At 58.5% G+C, this 16672-nt stretch overlaps 2 protein-coding genes and 1 long non-coding RNA gene across 7 annotated transcripts; 2 read left to right on the forward strand and 1 right to left on the reverse strand.

Moving 5' to 3' along the window:
- Positions 1–3602: 3602 nt before the first annotated feature.
- TMEM141 (transmembrane protein 141) lies at positions 3603–5422 on the forward strand. 2 transcript variants are annotated; one of them, XM_061434215.1, is made up of 5 exons: positions 3611–3742; positions 4030–4096; positions 4274–4357; positions 4496–4603; positions 5004–5422. In XM_061434215.1, exons 1-5 carry the CDS (start codon positions 3689–3691, stop codon positions 5015–5017), a joined length of 327 nt encoding a protein of 108 aa, XP_061290199.1. In that variant the 5' UTR covers positions 3611–3688; the 3' UTR covers positions 5018–5422. The 2 variants fall into 2 exon arrangements, with proteins under 2 accessions (XP_061290200.1, XP_061290199.1); XM_061434216.1 differs by lacking the exon at positions 5004–5422 and having other exon boundaries at positions 3603–3742; positions 4274–4419; positions 4496–4584.
- Positions 5423–6046: 624 nt separating this feature from the next.
- On the reverse strand, positions 6047–8119 carry LOC133257797 (uncharacterized). The gene is made up of 2 exons (XR_009739702.1): positions 8031–8119; positions 6047–6225 (listed from the first exon to the last, which is right to left on the reverse strand). It is a non-coding gene; the product is annotated as an uncharacterized LOC133257797 (long non-coding RNA).
- On the forward strand, positions 6225–16340 carry CCDC183 (coiled-coil domain containing 183). Of its 4 annotated transcripts, XM_061434199.1 has the most exons (14): positions 6225–8349; positions 8836–8957; positions 9390–9467; positions 9642–9809; positions 10015–10119; positions 11584–11706; positions 13166–13291; positions 13390–13444; positions 13948–14048; positions 14656–14816; positions 15009–15177; positions 15263–15373; positions 15442–15538; positions 16138–16340. In XM_061434199.1, exons 1-14 carry the CDS (start codon positions 7944–7946, stop codon positions 16254–16256), a joined length of 1941 nt encoding a protein of 646 aa, XP_061290183.1. In that variant the 5' UTR covers positions 6225–7943; the 3' UTR covers positions 16257–16340. The 4 variants fall into 4 exon arrangements, with proteins under 4 accessions (XP_061290183.1, XP_061290184.1, XP_061290182.1 ...); XM_061434200.1 differs by lacking the exon at positions 15263–15373; XM_061434198.1 differs by having other exon boundaries at positions 15009–15538.
- The last annotated feature ends 332 nt before the right edge of the window (positions 16341–16672 follow it).

Below are 16672 nucleotides of genomic sequence, written 5' to 3' on the forward strand. Positions count from 1 at the left end.
AATTTGCTGGCATATTGAGTGCAGCACTTTCACAGCATCATCTTTCAGGATTTGAAATAGCTCCACTGGAATTCCATCACCTCCACTAGCTTTGTTTGTAGTGATGCTTCCTAAGGCCCACTTGACTTCACATTCCAGGATGTCTGGCTCTAGGGGAGTGATCACACCATCGTGTTTATCTGGGTCATGAAGATCTTTCTTGTACAGTTCTTCTGTGTATTCTTGCCACCTCTTAATATCTTCTGCTTCTGTTAGGTCCATACCGTTTCTGTCCTTTATTGAGCCCATCTTTGCATGAAATGTTCCCTTGGTATCTCTAATTTTCTTGAAGAGATCTCTAGTCTTTCCCATTCTATTGTTTTCCTCTATATCTTTTCACTGATCGCTGAGGAAGGCTTTCTTCTTTCTCCTTGCTGTTCTTTGGAACTCTGCATTCAGATGGGTATATCTTTCTTTTTCTCCTTTGCTTTTTGCTTCCCTTCTTTTTCCAGCTATTTGTAAGGCCTCCTCAGACAGCCATTTTGCCTTTTTGCATTTCTTTTCCATGGGGATGGTCTTGATCCCTGTCTCCTCCATGTCACAAACCTCCATCCATAGTTTATCAGGCACTCTGTCTGTCAGATCTAGTCCCTTAAATCTATTTCTCACTTCCACTGTATAGTCATAAGGGATTTGATTTAGGTCATACCTGAATGGTGTAGTATTTTCTCCAGTTTCTTCAATTTCAGTCTGAATTTGTCAATAAGGAGTTCATGATCTGAGCCACAGTCAGCTCGCGATCTTGTTTTTGCTGACTGTATAGAGCTTCTCCATCTTTGGCTGCAAAGAATATAATCAGTCTGATTTTGGTGTTGCCCATCTGATGGTCAGATGTAAGCAGAGTAATCCTAGGTGTTTCCACAGCCTATGCTGCAGTCTGAGTGTCTGAGTACCTGCCCCCACAACTAAAGTCCTCTGCGGACAATAACCCACAAGGTCCTGTTGTGCAGCACAGGGAGCTCTGCTTCGTAACACGTGGCCGCCTGGATGGGGCGGGGTCTGGGGGAGCACAGTACATGTATGTGTACGGCTGAGTGCCCCTGCTCATCTGAAACCGTCTCAACATTGTTAATTGGCTATACCCCAATAGAAAATAAAAAGTTTAAATTGAAAAAAAGTGTGTGTGTATATATATATATATTATATATATATATATTATATATATAATATATATATATGGAGTTCTAATTCTTTGGCCACCTGATGTGAAGAACTGACTCATTAGAAAAGACCCTGATGCTGGGAAAGATTGAAGGCGAGAGGAGAAGGGGACGACAGAGGATGAGATGGCTGGATGGCATCACGGACTCAATGGACATGAGTTTGAGTAAGCTCTGGGAATTGGTGGTGGACAGGGAGGCCTGGTGTTCTGCAGTCCATGGGGTCACAAAGAGTCGGACACGCCTGAGCAACTGAACTGAACTGATACACACACATAAATATATAAAACGGAATCACTTTTTGTAGAGCAGTAATTAACATAACACTGTAAATCAACTATATTTCAATAAAATCATTAAAATAAAAAAGTAAAAAGCCATAAAGTGAAAGTAACTTAGCCCTGTCTGACTCTTTGAGACCCAATGGACTATACAGTCCATGGAATCCTCCAGGCCAGATTATTGGAGTGGGTTCTACTCCCTTCTCCAGGGGATCTTCCGGATTCAGAGATCCAACCCGGGTCTCCTGCATTGCAGGCAGATTCTCTACCATCACCAGGGTAGTCATTGGACCTATACGTCTGAAAGTCACTCAGTCGTGACCCAGAGTTGGTATAGTCCATGGGATTCTCCAGGCCAGAATACTGGAGTGGGTAGTTGTTCCCTTTTCTAGGGGATCTTCCCGACCCAGGGATCGAACCCAGGTCTCCCGCATTGCAGCTGACACCCTAAGCCCTGATGTGATGGGACTGAGGGGTGGGGCCTTTGGGAGGTGATTAGGTCATGAGGGTGGAGCCTCACGATGGGAATGGTGGTTTGGTGTTAGATGCTAAGTCATGTCCGACTCTGTGACCCCATGGACCTTAGCCCGCCAGGCTCCTCTCCCCATGGGATTTTCCAGACAAGAATACTGGAGTGGGTTGCTGTTTCCTTCTCCAGGGGATCTTTCCAACACAGGGATTGAACCTGGGTCTCCTGCATTGCAGGCAGTCTCTTTACTGACTAAGCCCCCAGGGAAGCCCAATGGGTCTGCTTCTAGCATCTGCTTTTTTCTGCTGTCTCGCTCACTTAGTCTTCATCTCTCAGGTGTTTTTCAGGAAATCCTGCTTGAAAAAATAATGAACAAGGTCAATGTGAAGGTTGGGATGATGTTTTTGTCTTTCACTATCGTTTTCTCCCATCAGGCATCTGGGAGGCTGGTGGTCAGCTGGGGACCCTGACCACCAACAGTTCTGTTGCTTCCTGACCTGCATACAGGTTTCTCAAGAGGCAGGTCAGGTGGTCTGGTATTCCCATCTCTTTCAGAATTTTCCATAGTTTATTGTGATCCACACAGTCAAAGGCTTTGGCATAGTCAACAAAGCAGAAGTAGATGTTTTTCTGGAATTCTCTTGTCAAGAGTGTATCTCTATTACCCTTTAATAAAACTTTGCTACACGAAAAGCTCCCAGTAGTCAAGCCTTGTCTCTGGCCCTGGATCGAAATCCTCTCCTCTGGAGGTCACCAGTCCTGGCGTAGCACACGGCTCACCACCGCAACCTTTCACTGGCACCACCAACCCAGTGCCAAAGCCTACCAGTGCAGCCTCCAAATGCAGCCCACAGCACCCCTGCCTGTTTCATCACTGAAACACCCTCTGAACCTTAGCAGACGCTCTCCTGGAAGGCTGGCTCCCAACCAAGCAGGAAGGCCATGTGTCCACGGCGCTGACATCCTTGCCCGGGCCCTCCCAGTGCAATCAGAAGAACTGAAGCCCCCGCCAGGCTTCAAGGCACAGAAGGCTGTGGCCGGAGACCCTAACTTACAGCCCAACCCTTGCCTGACCCTCAGATTCAGCCACTTGGGCCTCCTGAAGCTTATCAAATAGGCCAGGGCTCAGGCCCACGTGGTTGAGGGTCCTCTGCTTGACCCTCTCCATCCCCGCCCCCATTTTGTCTTCCTGACCTCCCCCCAGGTCTGTTTACCTGTCTGCTCTATCAGGGGTAAGGGCTCTGACTCCTCCGTGGGACCCCCAGCTCCGAGCACAGGACTAACACCAAGTATGCGGTCACAGTATTTGGGGAGTTAACTCACTAAACCATTTTTAGATACGCCACCTCATATTCCGTGGTCGTCTTCAGTATAGGTAATCCCTTAAGCAAAGCCCACCCCAACAAATTACTAACAGTAATCAGGTCTCTAAGAGCTTGGAGATAATGCAGGCGATCCAAGCCAGGCTCGCGGCGAGGAGCGCGCTCCGCTGCCTGCGTCCGCCCGCGGAGCCCGGCGCCCGAAGCGCACGCAGGCCCGCCCCCTCTGCGCTGGCCCCGCCCCCCGCCCCGGCCGGAGCAGGCCCCGCCCCTCTGCAGCCGGCCCTCCCTCTTTCCGGCCCCGCCCCTCCGCTCCGGCCTGCACAGACCCCGCCCAGCGCCCCGCCCCTTCCCATCCGGCCCCGCCCTCCGCCGGCCGGGTGTAGGTCAGCCCGCCGGCTCCCCGCCGCCGCGCCAGCCATGGTGAACTTGGGCCTGTCCCGGGTGGACGACGCCGTGGCCAGCAAGCACCCGGTGAGAAGGCCGGCCTGGACGCGGGCCCCGACCTCAGAAGCTGACCTGAGCGGGGCGGGGGCCTTGGTGGGAGTACCCTCATCAGGGAAGCGAAGAGGGACAGAGGTGTGGGACCCTCTTGCGGTGGCAGTGGAGGCCTCCTGCCTGGGTGGGCAGGGGGGCAGGCGGGGTGTGGCTGGGCCCCCAGGGCCTCACGATGAGTGGTCCCCTCCCCCGGGGCCGGAGTGCGCCCTAGGGAGGGACAGGAGGGGCAGGGAACTGAGCCTTCAACCCCTTCCCCCTCCCAGGGACTAGGCGAGTACGCGGCTTGCCAGTCGAACGCTTTCGTGAAGGGCGTTTCCACCTTTGTCACAGGTAGGCTGGGTGCTGGGTGTGAGGAGGTCGCACCCTGACTCCCCAGCAAGTGGCGCCAGCTCACCAGCCCGCAGTGCTGGGAGCCTGGAAGGTGCTGCGGGCACGCGGGCTCTGCCGCGGTGGTCCCCTGGCCGGCCCGAGGACAAGCTGGCTGATGGGGACCGTGGCTCTTGGCAGGCACCGGTGCAACCTTCGGCCTGCAGATGCTGGTTCAAAGGAAGCTTCCATACCCCTTTCAGTGGAAGGTGCTGCTGGCTGTGGGTGGGTACTCCAGCCTGGGACCCCTGAAGTGCACCTCAGTTGCCGCTGGCTCTTCAGCAGAAGTGGGTTCCCACTGGGGGTGGGTGGCTGTGGTTCTGGGCATGCCCATCCCCCTGACGCCTGCCCCCTGCTCCCCAGTCGCAGGCTCAGTGGCCAGCTACTGGGTGACTCGAGTGGAGTCGCAGAAATGCAGCAACCTCTGGCTCTTCCTGGAGACAGGGCAGCTCCCCAAAGACATGGGCACAGGTGAGAGCCCCCAGGGCAGCAGGACGCAGAACCGAGGCTGCAGTGTCCAGAATTGGAGGCAGCAAGCCCGGGTCCAAGGTGTAGGCTGCACAGGCCTGTCCCCTCGACATGCACACGAGGGGCAGGGCGGGAAGGAGAGGGCCCGCATGCAGGAGGAAGACGCAGGAGGGGGTGGGTGGCCCGGGGGGAATGAGTGCAGAGGGAGGAAGGCAGACACCCCAAGAAGAGCGGCTGGATGGAAAGGCCCTGCATCGGACACCAGGCTGGCTGATCTCAGGTCTGGCCTCCACTGCCTGCACCCTTCCTGTTCCAAGCCTCAGTTTTTGCCTCCAGAAAATGGGCACAGGGACTGGGAACAGCTTTGGGGTGTGGTTCTAGCTGTCTTCTCTGCCTCCTATAGATCGGCGCAGCTAGGAGAGCTCCAGCCAGGGCACAGAAGACCTGGGGCCAGACAATTCTAGAACACAGCCCTCGGCACCTCTGCGCCCCAGATTGGCCCTCCCCACACCCGTGGCCCCCGCACACAGGCATGACCAGGTCTGTTGAACCTGTGCAGACTGCTCCTGCCCAGCCTGGCTGCCCGGGAGCTCAAGCCAGGAGACTCTGTTTCTGGGATGGCTGTCCTGCAGGTGGACACAGCGCTGGAGAGGACCAGCATGCCTCATGCACCTTTGGGGACAGCCCTGGAGCAGGGAGGGGGCTTCTGCACTCTGCTGCTGACACTCCCTTTCTGGCCCCTGCATCCCCCACCCACCCCAGTCACAGATGACAGTTCCCCTGGGGGCTGCGGAACTAATAAACACCTTGTCCTATTTCCCACCTAAGTTCTAAAGCAGTCAGGGAACATGTCGCAGCAGTAGGAAGATGAGAGAAACGTCTCCTTGGAACCACACCGCTGAGGGGAGGAGGCACCAGGGCACTTCTGAATCTGAACCCCAGAATTAGACATCTGGCGGGCCCCACGTGCTCTCCACGCGGGCTGGGGGTCGGGGGAGGCACAGAGCAGATGTGTGCAGCCGAACAGCACCTGCTCTCAGGAGAGGAGGGCCGGAAGTGACCACTCCCACCCACCTACCATTCCAGCCCACCTATCAGATTAAGTCACTTCTCTCTGGGGGAGGAGGAAGTGAGGGGTGCAGGGGACCAGAGCCAGCTGACTGGAGCTCTGTCCACATGGAGGAAGGCTTCTGAGGGGGCAGGACTCTCCAGCTCAGCCACGGCCCACAGAGGGAGAGGGAGCGGAAGACATGACCCGAAACCTGGGCAGAGCTGTCGTCATTTCCATCAGGCTCCTCCAGAACACTGAAGGTGCACCTCCCAGGGCGTCACTGCTCCAGGCCCAGCCCCGCCCTGCTGGCCTGGCCCTCACTCAAAAGAACATCTGTTGCACACTTATGTGCACCAAGGAATCTGTGTGTAGAAGGCAAGATGGTAACTGTGGCGTAAGTCAGCTAGAGTTTGCGTTTTCTTTCATGTAGAAGTCCAAGTGGGTGGCCTGGGGCCAACAGGGAGTCAGGAACCCAGGCTCCTTTTACTGTGCTCTATGCTGTAAGGGCCCCCATTCCAAATCTTCCTCATGGTGCCAGGCAGCTGTACCAGCTCCAGCCATCATGTCTTCACCCCTGTGAAAAGGAAGGAGAAAGGGAGGGAGGAGAGTGATTCACTCACCACTCCTGCATTCACTCCATTGGCTAGAACTAAGTCAGGAGGGACGCCTGGTGCAAAGGCACCTAGGAGGGTGGCCTTGCTCCAGGCAGCCACGTGTCCCCATGATCTCTGTCTGAAGAGAGGAGAGCCAGTATCAGGGGACAGGCTCTGCATCACACCTGGGAGAAGAGGGGCAGCGAAGGAGTAGACCGTGCCCACGGCAGGTCCTTCCTGAGGGTAAGACCTGGGCTCTGAGGGAGGGCAGAGGATGAACTTGGAGTTTCAGATGGGACTGAAAACCGAGAGTGAGCAGAAAGGAAAAGGGTCTGTGTGAGTGGTCACAGAAAAAGATGCACACTGTAACAGCACATGGGTGAAGGCCATTGTCGTGGCTGAATTGTCTCCCCCAAGTTCACAGTGTGCGGCCCTGACCCCCAGGACCTCAGGATGTGACCGCATCTAGAGACAGGGCCTTTGGAGGGGTTGTTGTTCAGTCGCTCAGTCATGTCCGACTCTGCGACACCATGGACTGTAGCACACCAAGCCTCCCTGTCCTTCACCGTCTCCCAGTTTGCTCAAACTCATGTTCAATGAGTTGGTGATGCCATCCACCCATCTCATCCTCTGTCACCCCCTTTTCCTCTTGCCCTCAACCTTTCCCAGCATCAGGGTCTTTTCTAATGAGTCAGCTCTTTGCATCAGGTTGCCCAGGTATTGGAGCTTCAGCTTCAGCATCGGTCCTTCCAGTGAATATTCAGGGTTGATTTCCTTTAGGCTTGACGGGTTTGATCTCCTTGCAGTCCAAGGGACTCTTAAGAGTTTTCTCCAGCACCACAGTTCGAAAGCTTTCTTTGGTGCCCAGCCTTCTTTAAAGGGGTAACTAAATTAATTAAATGGGGGTGGGCCCTCATCCCATCAGACTGGTGTGCTTATCAGAGCAGATTAGGACCCAGAGAGTCCAGGGTAAGGACCCCATGAGGACACAGCAGGAATGCGGCATCTGCCAGCCTGGGGGAGAGGCCTCAGCAGAAGCCAGCCCTTGATCTCAGACCGCCAGCCTCCAGGTTGCACAACAGTAAATTCCTGTTTTAGCTGCCGGGTCTGTGGTGCTCTGTTTCCGCAGCCCTGGCAAACTCATGCAGGTTGGGAAAAGTACCCCAGCTGGTGCGCACCCCCTGGAACCCCAGGCTTGAGCCACGTGGCTGTAAGGCAGGCTTGGACTAGGGTGCAGAGGGAGGACACTGGCCCCTCCTGTAGTCAGTTGAAGTTGTTGAAACTCACTCAGTTGTGTCCAACTCTTTGCAACCCCATGGACTGTAGCCCACCAGGCTCCTCTGTCCATGGGGATTCTCCAGGCAAGAATACTGGAGTGGGTTGCCATGCCCTCCTCCAGGGGATCATCCCCCACCCAGGGATCGAACCGAGGTCTCCCGCGTTGCAGGCGGATTCTTTGCTGTCTGAGCCACCCGGGAGGCCAAATTTATTTCTGGAGTAAGTGAGAGCTAAAGCCAGATCCAGGACTTCGCCAGGGAAGTGGAGGTCGAGCAGGGAAGGTTACTGAGAGATGTGGGGTAGTGAGGACTGAGGTTGGGGTCTCACAAGCCAGGTCCCCAGGGTGTGGTTTGAACTTAGGGTGGGGTGAGGGAATGGAGACCCTGTAGGCAGTGAGAAGTTGGCGGTTTTTCGAGGCACCATGGAGGACCTTAGGGGTGTGGGGAGGACGGGGAGGGTGCAGTGTGAAGCCACCACAAGTCACCCTGCAGAAGACAGCAACACTGACCAGGGCAGCACTCCTGGGCAGAGAGCAGCAGGGAGACTCGTCTGGGGGAACAACTCAGGCTGGCTGGGGGCAGAGGATGGGGTCACCAGGGAGGGCCGGGAATTCCTGGGTTCCCTGGGCATTGAGAACCTCGGTCCCTGTCACAATGGGCCAGGATTCCAGGGACAATCTAAACAGGTTCTGCGGAGCAGGCTCAGCACAGAGAGGGCGGGAGGTGCGGAGGGGTCCTGGAGGACCCCCAGGGCCGCCATGAAGATCCGCAATGAGGCAGAGATGGAGGAGCAGATCCAGGAGCTGAAGACCATCACTCGGCTCCAGGGTACGCCTGCCACCGGGTGACTCGGGGCTCCAGGTGCAGGACTGTTGGTCCTAACACAGAGACAGCCCAGGGCAAACTGGCTAGGGGCCAGGCCACTGCTCACCCACAAGCAGAGCTGGAAGGATGGATGGGAAGGGTCTGCCATGGGGAGGGGCTGGAGAAGCTGGGGGCTTCAAAGAGATTTGTGAGTATAGTGGGCCCAAAGCCAGAGGGGACAGGAGCGTCTGGGAGTGATGACAGGCCTGCCCATCCTGGCTTCCACCTGCCCCACCCACCCCACCACCCAGCAACACTGTCCCCTGAACGCTGAGCACCGCTGGACAGCGAAGTGGGCCCCCATGCAGGCTGGAAGGAAGCTGCATGGGCTTAGAGACAGCAAACTCATGACCCCACTCCGGGCCTCCCCGGCCCCGAGCCTCGGCCACCAGGAATCCAGGCCCAGCCCTCGGCCCACATCCCACTGCCCTGCCCCTCCCCCACCCACAGAGCAATGTCGGGCGCTGCAGATCCAGTCCGTGAAGGAGAAGACAGTCAAGAACAAGGCCACGCTGGCTCTCCTGCGCAGCAACATCCGCCGCAGGTCCCAGGAGTGGGCTTTGGCCAAGAAGGTGGACTCGGGGCCCTTCCTGCTGCCTGATGGCTGGGGACGAGGGGGGGTGGGGGGGGGTGGGGGGGTGGGGGGAGGGGTGGGGTGCGCGCTGTAATAGCCTCTACCCCCAACACAAGTGGACAGCTGGCCCCTGCTTTCCCCACGCTGACCCCACCACCCACCTTAGGGGGTGGGGCCAGGACCCAACTCGGGGCCCTTTCTGGGGCTACCCCCTACGGCAGCCACTGAGGAGACACGGGAACCCCCCTCTCTGGACCCCATCACATCCGAGAGGGGATGACCTGATGGGGCCTGCAGCGCTCTGCCCCTTGCGGCCCCAGGAGCTGGGGTCTTGCTACTCAGAAGGGGCCTGGGGAGAGGGCCTGGAGGGGCCTGCGGCCGGGTGAACGCAGAGGGGATGGGCCCCCAGCTCACCGCCACCGCTCCGCAGTACGACCAGTGGGCCATCTCCAGGGCCTGTGGGAAGGACGTGCCCATGAGGCTGGCCAACAGCCGCTGCACCATGGAGGTAGGCGGCGGGACGGCCCCTCCGCCCCGCCCAGCCGGTGCCCCCCAACTACTCTAGGAGGTGGAGCCGGTGGGGAGCAGAGCGAGCGCCCAGCCCCAGGGTCCCTGCGGAGCTCCCACGTGCTCCGTGACCCCCCCGCGCACCCACTCGCGGGCCGTGCCCTCCCCGGCGCAGGTGGCGCGGGAGAAGCTGCGCAAGTATGTTTTCGACCGCGTGAACGTGCACAACGTGCTGATCCACTTGGTGCGGCGGCGCGGGCAGAAGCTGGAGAGTATGCAGCTGGAGCTGGCCGGCCTGAAGAGCCAGCCAGAGGCCACCAAGGAAGAACTGCGCCTGCAGCAGGTGCGGCCGAGGGGCGGGGCTGAGCAGGGGGCGGGCCCTGGGGAGGCGGGGCTCATGTGCCGGCCGGCGCGGGGCTGCGTGGGGCGGGGCTAAGTGAGACCCCGCCCCTAGGAAGAGAGGCCAGCCCCGCCCCCGTGAGTCTCTGGGCTCCCAGGTGGCCTGTCCCCAAGGCACTCTCAATGTGCCCTCCACCCCCCAACCCCAGGTCATCCGTCAGCTGGAGAACAACATAGAAAAGACGACGATCAAGATCACCACAAGCCAAAATATCCACTTCCTGTACATGGACCTGCTGGACCACCTGAAAAAGGTGAGCCCCCTCACCCCGCATCCCAACACCTGCCGCCGCATCTTGGTTCCAGGGAACCTAACCGCGCTTGAAGGGCGGGACTCTCAGGCCCCAGGCCGTGTGCAGGACTGGGATCTCCGTGGGGGCGGGGTCCTCCAGGGCAGGGCACCCCCACACACAGGGGCAAGAGACGAATCCAGCACCCTCAGGAAGTCCCCTCACATCATCCAGGGCTAGCTGCCTCTGCACAGGCCAGCAGCCTGGGCTTGCTGCCCACTTCTTCCAAGCCAGCCCCCAGGCTCCCTGCCGAGGAGACAGGGAAGCCCCAGGGGCCTTGAGCCCTCCTAAGAGGCAAGCCCCCTTCACTGGAGGCCCCCCCCCCAGGCCCCCACAGAGCAGAGCCCAGGCACCTGCCACAGGCCAGACGGCCAGAAGATGGAAGGAGGATAGGGCCCCTCTCTCATCTGGATGCATTCTATCCTCCCAGCGGTCCCTTCTTGCATTTTTAGAACATATGCATTAAAACAATACCTCCTGTGGCCACCTGAATTTTTTCTTGGTTGCATGGCACAGCATTTGCATTCTTAGTTCCTGGACTAGGGATCAAACTGGTGCCTCCTCCAGAGGAAGCCTGGAGTCTCAACCGCTGGACCGCCAGGGTAGTCCCCACACCCACTAAAATAAAAGAACAACTTTCTGGGAGTCCAGAGGTTAAGACTCTGTGCTCCCAATGCAGGGGCACATGTTCGATTCCTGGCCAGGGAACTAACATCCCACATGCCACGTGGCACACCCCTTCCCCCCAAAAAAGTAGACATTAAAGATACTATATATTCTTTAAAAATAAATTTTTAAAAACAGTAGAGAGTCTACATAATAGTTATCAACAACAAAATACTAACAGCTAAGGTGTCTTGGACATTTGTGAACCTGACCCTGTGTTAAATAATACATCATTCTACCATCTCAATCCATCCTGAGAGCAACCCCTTGAAAGAGCCATTATTACCTGTTACACACGGGGAAACTCAGGTTAAGTGGCTTTCCTACGGTCCCACGCTAGCTGGTCAGGTTAGCCTTGGCCCTGAGTCCTGCGTCTGACCCCACACCATCTACTTCACTTCAGAGAGCAGTCAGCCTCCCGGGGCTCCAGGGGCACCTCTCAGGTAGTCGGACTCCCCATCACAACTTCTTACGAAGTGTCTCTGGGTTCTAGCCCTGGGCAGGGAGAAGTCCCCCAGCAGGAGGCCGTTTTCCCTCTCAAAACTTTCCTTTAACCTGCTTTGGGCCTTGCTGGGGCCAAAGGCCAGGCTCTACTTGTCCTCTGGGCTCGCACAGTCTGGGGTGAGGAGTGGAGGGCAGGCATGGTCCACTCTGGGGGACAGAGGAGAGTCAGGAAGGGGCCAGGGGAGCCAACCTGGGACGGGCCCACAGCTCCTGGGCCGTCAGGGGTTCTGCCCCCCTGCCCTTGCCCTTGTGCTGCAGAAGCTGGCAGGATACCCCACAGAGCTGGGCAAGCTGCAGAGTCTCGTGACCAACTACTGCTTGGAGCTGTCGGACATGACAGTCATGTCCCAGGATGCCATGATGATTACAGATGAGGTCAAGGTGAGCTCCCAGGCTGGGGCCCTGCAGGGCCGTCTTGCAAACCTGTCTGGCCCAGGGCCCACCTGGACACCCCTGCCCACACCTTGCCATCACTGGAGGAGTCCAGTGGCTGCCCTGCCAGCCAGCTCTCCTCATCCCCCATGAGTCTGGGCAGACAGGGTCCCACCAGACACAGAATCCAGGAAGTAGACGGAGGAGACAGAGATTTGGCCTGGCCAGGGCAGGTGGCACCCCTTCACCCCGTCTGTGCTGAGGCCCCTGAAAAGCCTGTGTACCCCTCTTCATGAAGCAGGGCCACCCTGGGGTGCAGACCTGATCAGGGGGGCAGTGCACAAGTGGGTTCTGGGGGTGGAGATTGGGCGACACAGTCTTGGGGTCTAACAGGGCCAAAAGGAGCCATGGGGGCTGGAGCCCCCATGTGGGGCAGCATGTGGCCCCCGGGGAACCTGGAGCCCTGAGAGGAGATGGAGGGGACAAAGGATCAGATTCATGTTCCCAAACGGGTACGCTCTGACTGCAGAGATCAGAGGACCAGGGTCGAGATGCTAGTCACAAGGGCGAGGCTCCACATGGTGGAGATGAACTCGAGGCCTTTAAGAAGTCACCCTGATGAGGGGTAGGGTGTTAGATGTGCAGGCCAAGGGAGAACGCAGGGTCCGGGACGTGTGAGCAGGCGGGGACGGAAGGACAGTAGATTTAGCCACCAAAGCCGGATGTGCTGGGAGAGAGGTGGTTTGGGGAAAGATGATGAGCTTTTGTTTAGACACATGGAATCCACTTTAGTGAGTTCTAAGGGGAGCTGGCAAGGTCTACAAGATGGCAGAGCAGAAGGATGTGAGCCAAAGGTCCATCTGGTCAAAGCTATGGTTTTTCCAGTAGTCATGTATGGATGTGAGAGTTGGACTATAAAGAAAGCTGAGTGCCGAAGAATTGATGCTTATGAACTGTGGTGTTGGAGAAGACTCTTGAGAGTCCCCTGGACTGTGAGAAAATCACACCAATCAATCCTAAAGGAAATCAATCCTGAATATTCATTGGAAGGACTGATGCTGAGGCTGAAGCTCTGATACTTTGGCCACTTGATGCAAAGAACCGACTCACTGGAAAAGACCCTGATGCTAGGAAAGACTGAAGGCAGGAGAAGGGGGTGACAGATGAGATGGCTGGATGGCATCACCAACTCAGTGGACATGAGTTTGAGCAAGCTCCGGGAGTTGATGATGAACAGGAAAGCCTGGCGTGCTGCAGTCCATGGAGTCACAGAGAGTCAGACACGACTGAGGACTGAACTGACCTGAAGGGGAGCTGGCAGAGGTGGCAGAGAGAAGTGTAATACAAGGGAGGGCTCAGAGGCCAGGAGAGGGGACACAGGTGCAGCATCCCAGATCAGGAAGACACTGGCTTAGCACCCCACACGGCCTTAGTGGGACAGACCCCCGCCCCTTCCCCGTGTCCCCAGATGAACATGAGGCAAGGGGAGGCCACCTTCATCGAGGAGCGCCGGGCACGAGAGAACCGGCTGAACCAGCAGAAGAAGCTGATCGACAAGATCCACACCAAGGAGATGAGCGAGAAGTACCGCCGGGTGAGCTGGCCCATCTGGGCACTGCTCTCCGGGATGCCCAGCGCTCCTCAGCCCCGCAGAGGATGCCCCTCACCACACCTCCTCCTCCCTCTCTCCAGGGCCGGCGGGACTTGGACTTCCCCTCCAACCTGATGGGTCCAGAAACTCTGAAAGGTAAGCGCTCAGCTCCCACTGCCCCAGCCAAGGTCCAGAGAGGTCGGTCACCATGAGGCTGGGTGTCACCTGCAGTGGCCAGGGTGAGGGAGACCGATGAACCCCGAGCCCTCCCTGGTGGGCCCTGCACAGGCACACACCAATTGCCACAGCACTGGCTTCAGGGTGCTGCCACTGGCTCTGGGCTCTCGGCCAGGTGTGGCTAACCCCACCCCCGCACCCCGCCTCTCAGCTGTAAAATGCACTCAGCAATGCCCCCCTGGAACCCAAGCCCCTCTGAGAAGCTCCACTAAGCCCCACTACGCCAGCCGCTTCTGCTCCTGCTCTGGATGGAGCCGCTCGAGGGCTGGCTGAGGAGGGAGCCAGTTAAGATACAGGCAACTCTGAAGGCTACCCAGCTCTTGGGTGGCCTCCCCTGAGGACATGGGGGGCATCTGATGGCCCGCACAGAGCTCCCACGCCCTCCATGCATGCTGGCCGTCCTTCCCCTCTGCTGTGCCCAGTGAGGAAGAGAGAGGCCTCCAAGGCTGACGTTGAATACCAAACGAATGTGACTGCTCTGGTGGAGAAGGTCAAGACTGCCGTGCAGTGCTCCCACCTCTGGGTACTACTCACTGACTCCTGGATGTGGGCAGAGGGGCAGGGGGAAGGGCCCATCCCCAGCCCAAGGCCCAGCTGAGCCCGGCCAGGCTCTGCAGACATCTTCACATGAATGGAGACACAGGGCAGCAGCCCGCAGATCAAAGTGGACGGCCCCTGGGCCACAGCCAGCAAGCCTGAGCTGTGGTCCAGGATCGCACAGAGCCCACGGGAACTTGAGGATTAAACCCCGAGGGGGTGGCCTCCACCTCCGACTCCTTCCCCTTCCCAAACCAACAGCAGCTGCCTCTCCACCTAACCCCCCTTTTACTTTAATCCGCTCTGGGATTATTATTAGTAAACCTTGAGCTCCTGTCCATGGTCCTGACATAAGCTTGTCCACCCTTGGACAAGCGACTCAGAGCCACTCGGTCTTGGCGGTGGTCTCTCCAGCTCTTCATTGGGGTCGTCTGCCCGCTCTGCCTGTCATGAGGGGTGGCATGCAAGAACACACACCGAGGGCCTCACAGGCCTTCAACACATCGCGTGGTTGACATTACTGACCACCGGGAGCCAGAAGAACCAGCTGCCCCCTGGCTCACAGCTGCTGCTTGCCCCACTGGCCCTGGCAGGACATTGCTGGACGGTTCCTGGCTCAGAAGGGCACGGAGGAGGACCTGGAGCTGCAGATGGAGGACTGTGAGGAGAGGCGGGCGCAGCTGGAAGCCTTGATGAAGAAGCTGGAGATAGAGGAGGCCACGCTCAAGTTCCGCCAGACGCCCAGCTCCGTCAGGTACGTGGGGGGTCCCGCCTCTCTCTGCACTGACTGCCAGGCTTGGAGCTGAGCAGACCCGCTGCCTCAGGGCCTGGCAAGGGTGCTCCCCGCGCCCATGTCTTAGTTCTTGAGCCGGAATTAGCACAACACTCGCTCAGGACCCCGCTGCCATGCCCTCGGTCCGCCACCTCCCACCCTCATCCTCAACAGCTTTAAGTCTGTTGAGAAGAAAATGAACGATATGCTGAAGGAGGAGGAAGAGCGGCTGCAGCTGGCTCACAGCAAGATGACCAAGAGTCAGAAGCTGCTGCTGACCATCCAGACCGGCATCGACAACCTCTACATCCGCCTGATTGGCATTCCCCTACCCACAGGCCAGGTACCAGCGGAGCCGGGAGGAGCCCCCAGCACAGAGGGTCCCTGGGAGGGGCCAGGGCGAGACAACTGGTTCCTCCCCGCTACAGAAGGAAGCAGTGCCCTCGACCACCCTGGACATGTACAGCAAGCTGGCGTACTGCGAGGGCAGGCTGCTGTACCTGGCCGACCGAGTGCAGATGCTGGCCGAAACGGAGGAGGTAGCCCTGGGCCAGGGGTGCCTGCACGCCCCACCTGCCCCAAGGCTCACCGGCCCCGTGCCCTGCAGGTCAGCACCCAGGTGAGGGATGTGTTGGAGTCCTCCACCCTGAGGGAGAAGCAGAACACCAGGATCAGCTTTGAGGAGACGGAGGAGGATGTCATAGGTACAGGAGGCCCAGCAGCTGGAGGGGAGGCGGGGGCAGGCGGCCGGCCTGAGCCGTGCAGAGGCAGGGGCTAGGGGTGGCGCTTGCTGCATCTGACCAGGGTGGCCTGGAGGGACAGTGGGGGCTAAAGCAATGGGAGGCCGCGTCAGCTGTACCCACGGGACTTTAACTGATGGAGGCGATGGGAAGGCACCAGCGCCAGTAGGCAGGCAGGGGGTGCCTAGGCCAGGGCCCCTATGGGGGTCTGTGTGGGAAGCAGCAGGGCGCACAGCTTAAGACCCTCCCATTCTAATAATTCTGGCGCGTGTGGGGCCTCGGGGCTGTCCCCCTCTTGTCTGGCACCTGTCCTTGAGGGATTCAGGCTTGGCGTATAGGGTAGATATTAGCGGTCGAGCGTGGGCTCTGGAAGGACTGGGTGAACTCTCGGCTGTCTCTCTCCCCGGGTGTGCGAGACCCCAGACGCCAGACAGTAAGAAATACACGTCGTTGGTACAACGGGCCCTGCCGTGAAAGGGCGCCAGAGGACAGCCCAGGATCTGGTGACGCAGGTGGGGCAGAGGGGCTGCGGGCGCAGCTGCCCTCCCCCTCCTTCCTTGCAGAGACCTTCCAGTTCGCCGACGTGGACCACAGTTACGTGCCCTCGCGGGCCGAGATCAAGAGGCAAGGTCAGCGGCTGATGGAGGAGAAACTCAAAGTGGCCAAGAAGAAGAAGAAGTGACCGGAGGAGGACGAGGAGGCCGCCCTGCCCCCCCCCCCCGCCCCCACGCTTGCACTGCTTACACAAATAAACATTTTTCCAGGACTTCGGGGCGCCGAGGGGACGCGGATGCGAGGCATCACGTGGGGAAGTCTGCAGGGAAGTGGGGTGCTCGGTGTGGATCTGGGTCCTGGGGTTCAGGGGCGAGGGTGAGCAGGAGGGTCCAGGCGGGGGCGCGGACGGGGATCCGGACTGAGCTGAAATCCGGGGGACAAACTCGTAAGGCGGGACTGCAGAGTCCGAGGCCCTTTGCCTGCACCGCGCCGCTCTCCCGTGACCCTCGCGGTGCTCGGTACCCTTGCGCCTCGCGCCCTGCGCCCCGCGCCTGCGGCATTCTGCGCATCCGCACCTCGCGAGCCGTACTCCGATGACCCTCG

Source organism: Bos javanicus, chromosome 11 (assembly GCF_032452875.1).
Source record: "Bos javanicus breed banteng chromosome 11, ARS-OSU_banteng_1.0, whole genome shotgun sequence".
In the NCBI taxonomy this organism is placed as follows: domain Eukaryota; kingdom Metazoa; phylum Chordata; class Mammalia; order Artiodactyla; family Bovidae; genus Bos; species Bos javanicus.

Excerpts from the sequence above, each read along its gene's own strand:
- TMEM141 (XM_061434215.1), top strand. The coding sequence starts at position 3,689 with ATGGTGAACTTGGGCCTGTCCCGGGTGGACGACGCCGTGGCCAGCAAG. Across the intron at positions 3,743-4,029 it reads CCGTGGCCAGCAAGCACCCG|GGACTAGGCGAGTACGCGGC; the intron begins GTGAGAAGGCCG and ends TCCCCCTCCCAG. Across the intron at positions 4,097-4,273 it reads CGTTTCCACCTTTGTCACAG|GCACCGGTGCAACCTTCGGC; the intron begins GTAGGCTGGGTG and ends GGCTCTTGGCAG.
- CCDC183 (XM_061434198.1), top strand. The coding sequence starts at position 7,944 with ATGGAGGACCTTAGGGGTGTGGGGAGGACGGGGAGGGTGCAGTGTGAA. Across the intron at positions 9,468-9,641 it reads ACAGCCGCTGCACCATGGAG|GTGGCGCGGGAGAAGCTGCG; the intron begins GTAGGCGGCGGG and ends TCCCCGGCGCAG. Across the intron at positions 13,292-13,389 it reads TGAGCGAGAAGTACCGCCGG|GGCCGGCGGGACTTGGACTT; the intron begins GTGAGCTGGCCC and ends CCCTCTCTCCAG.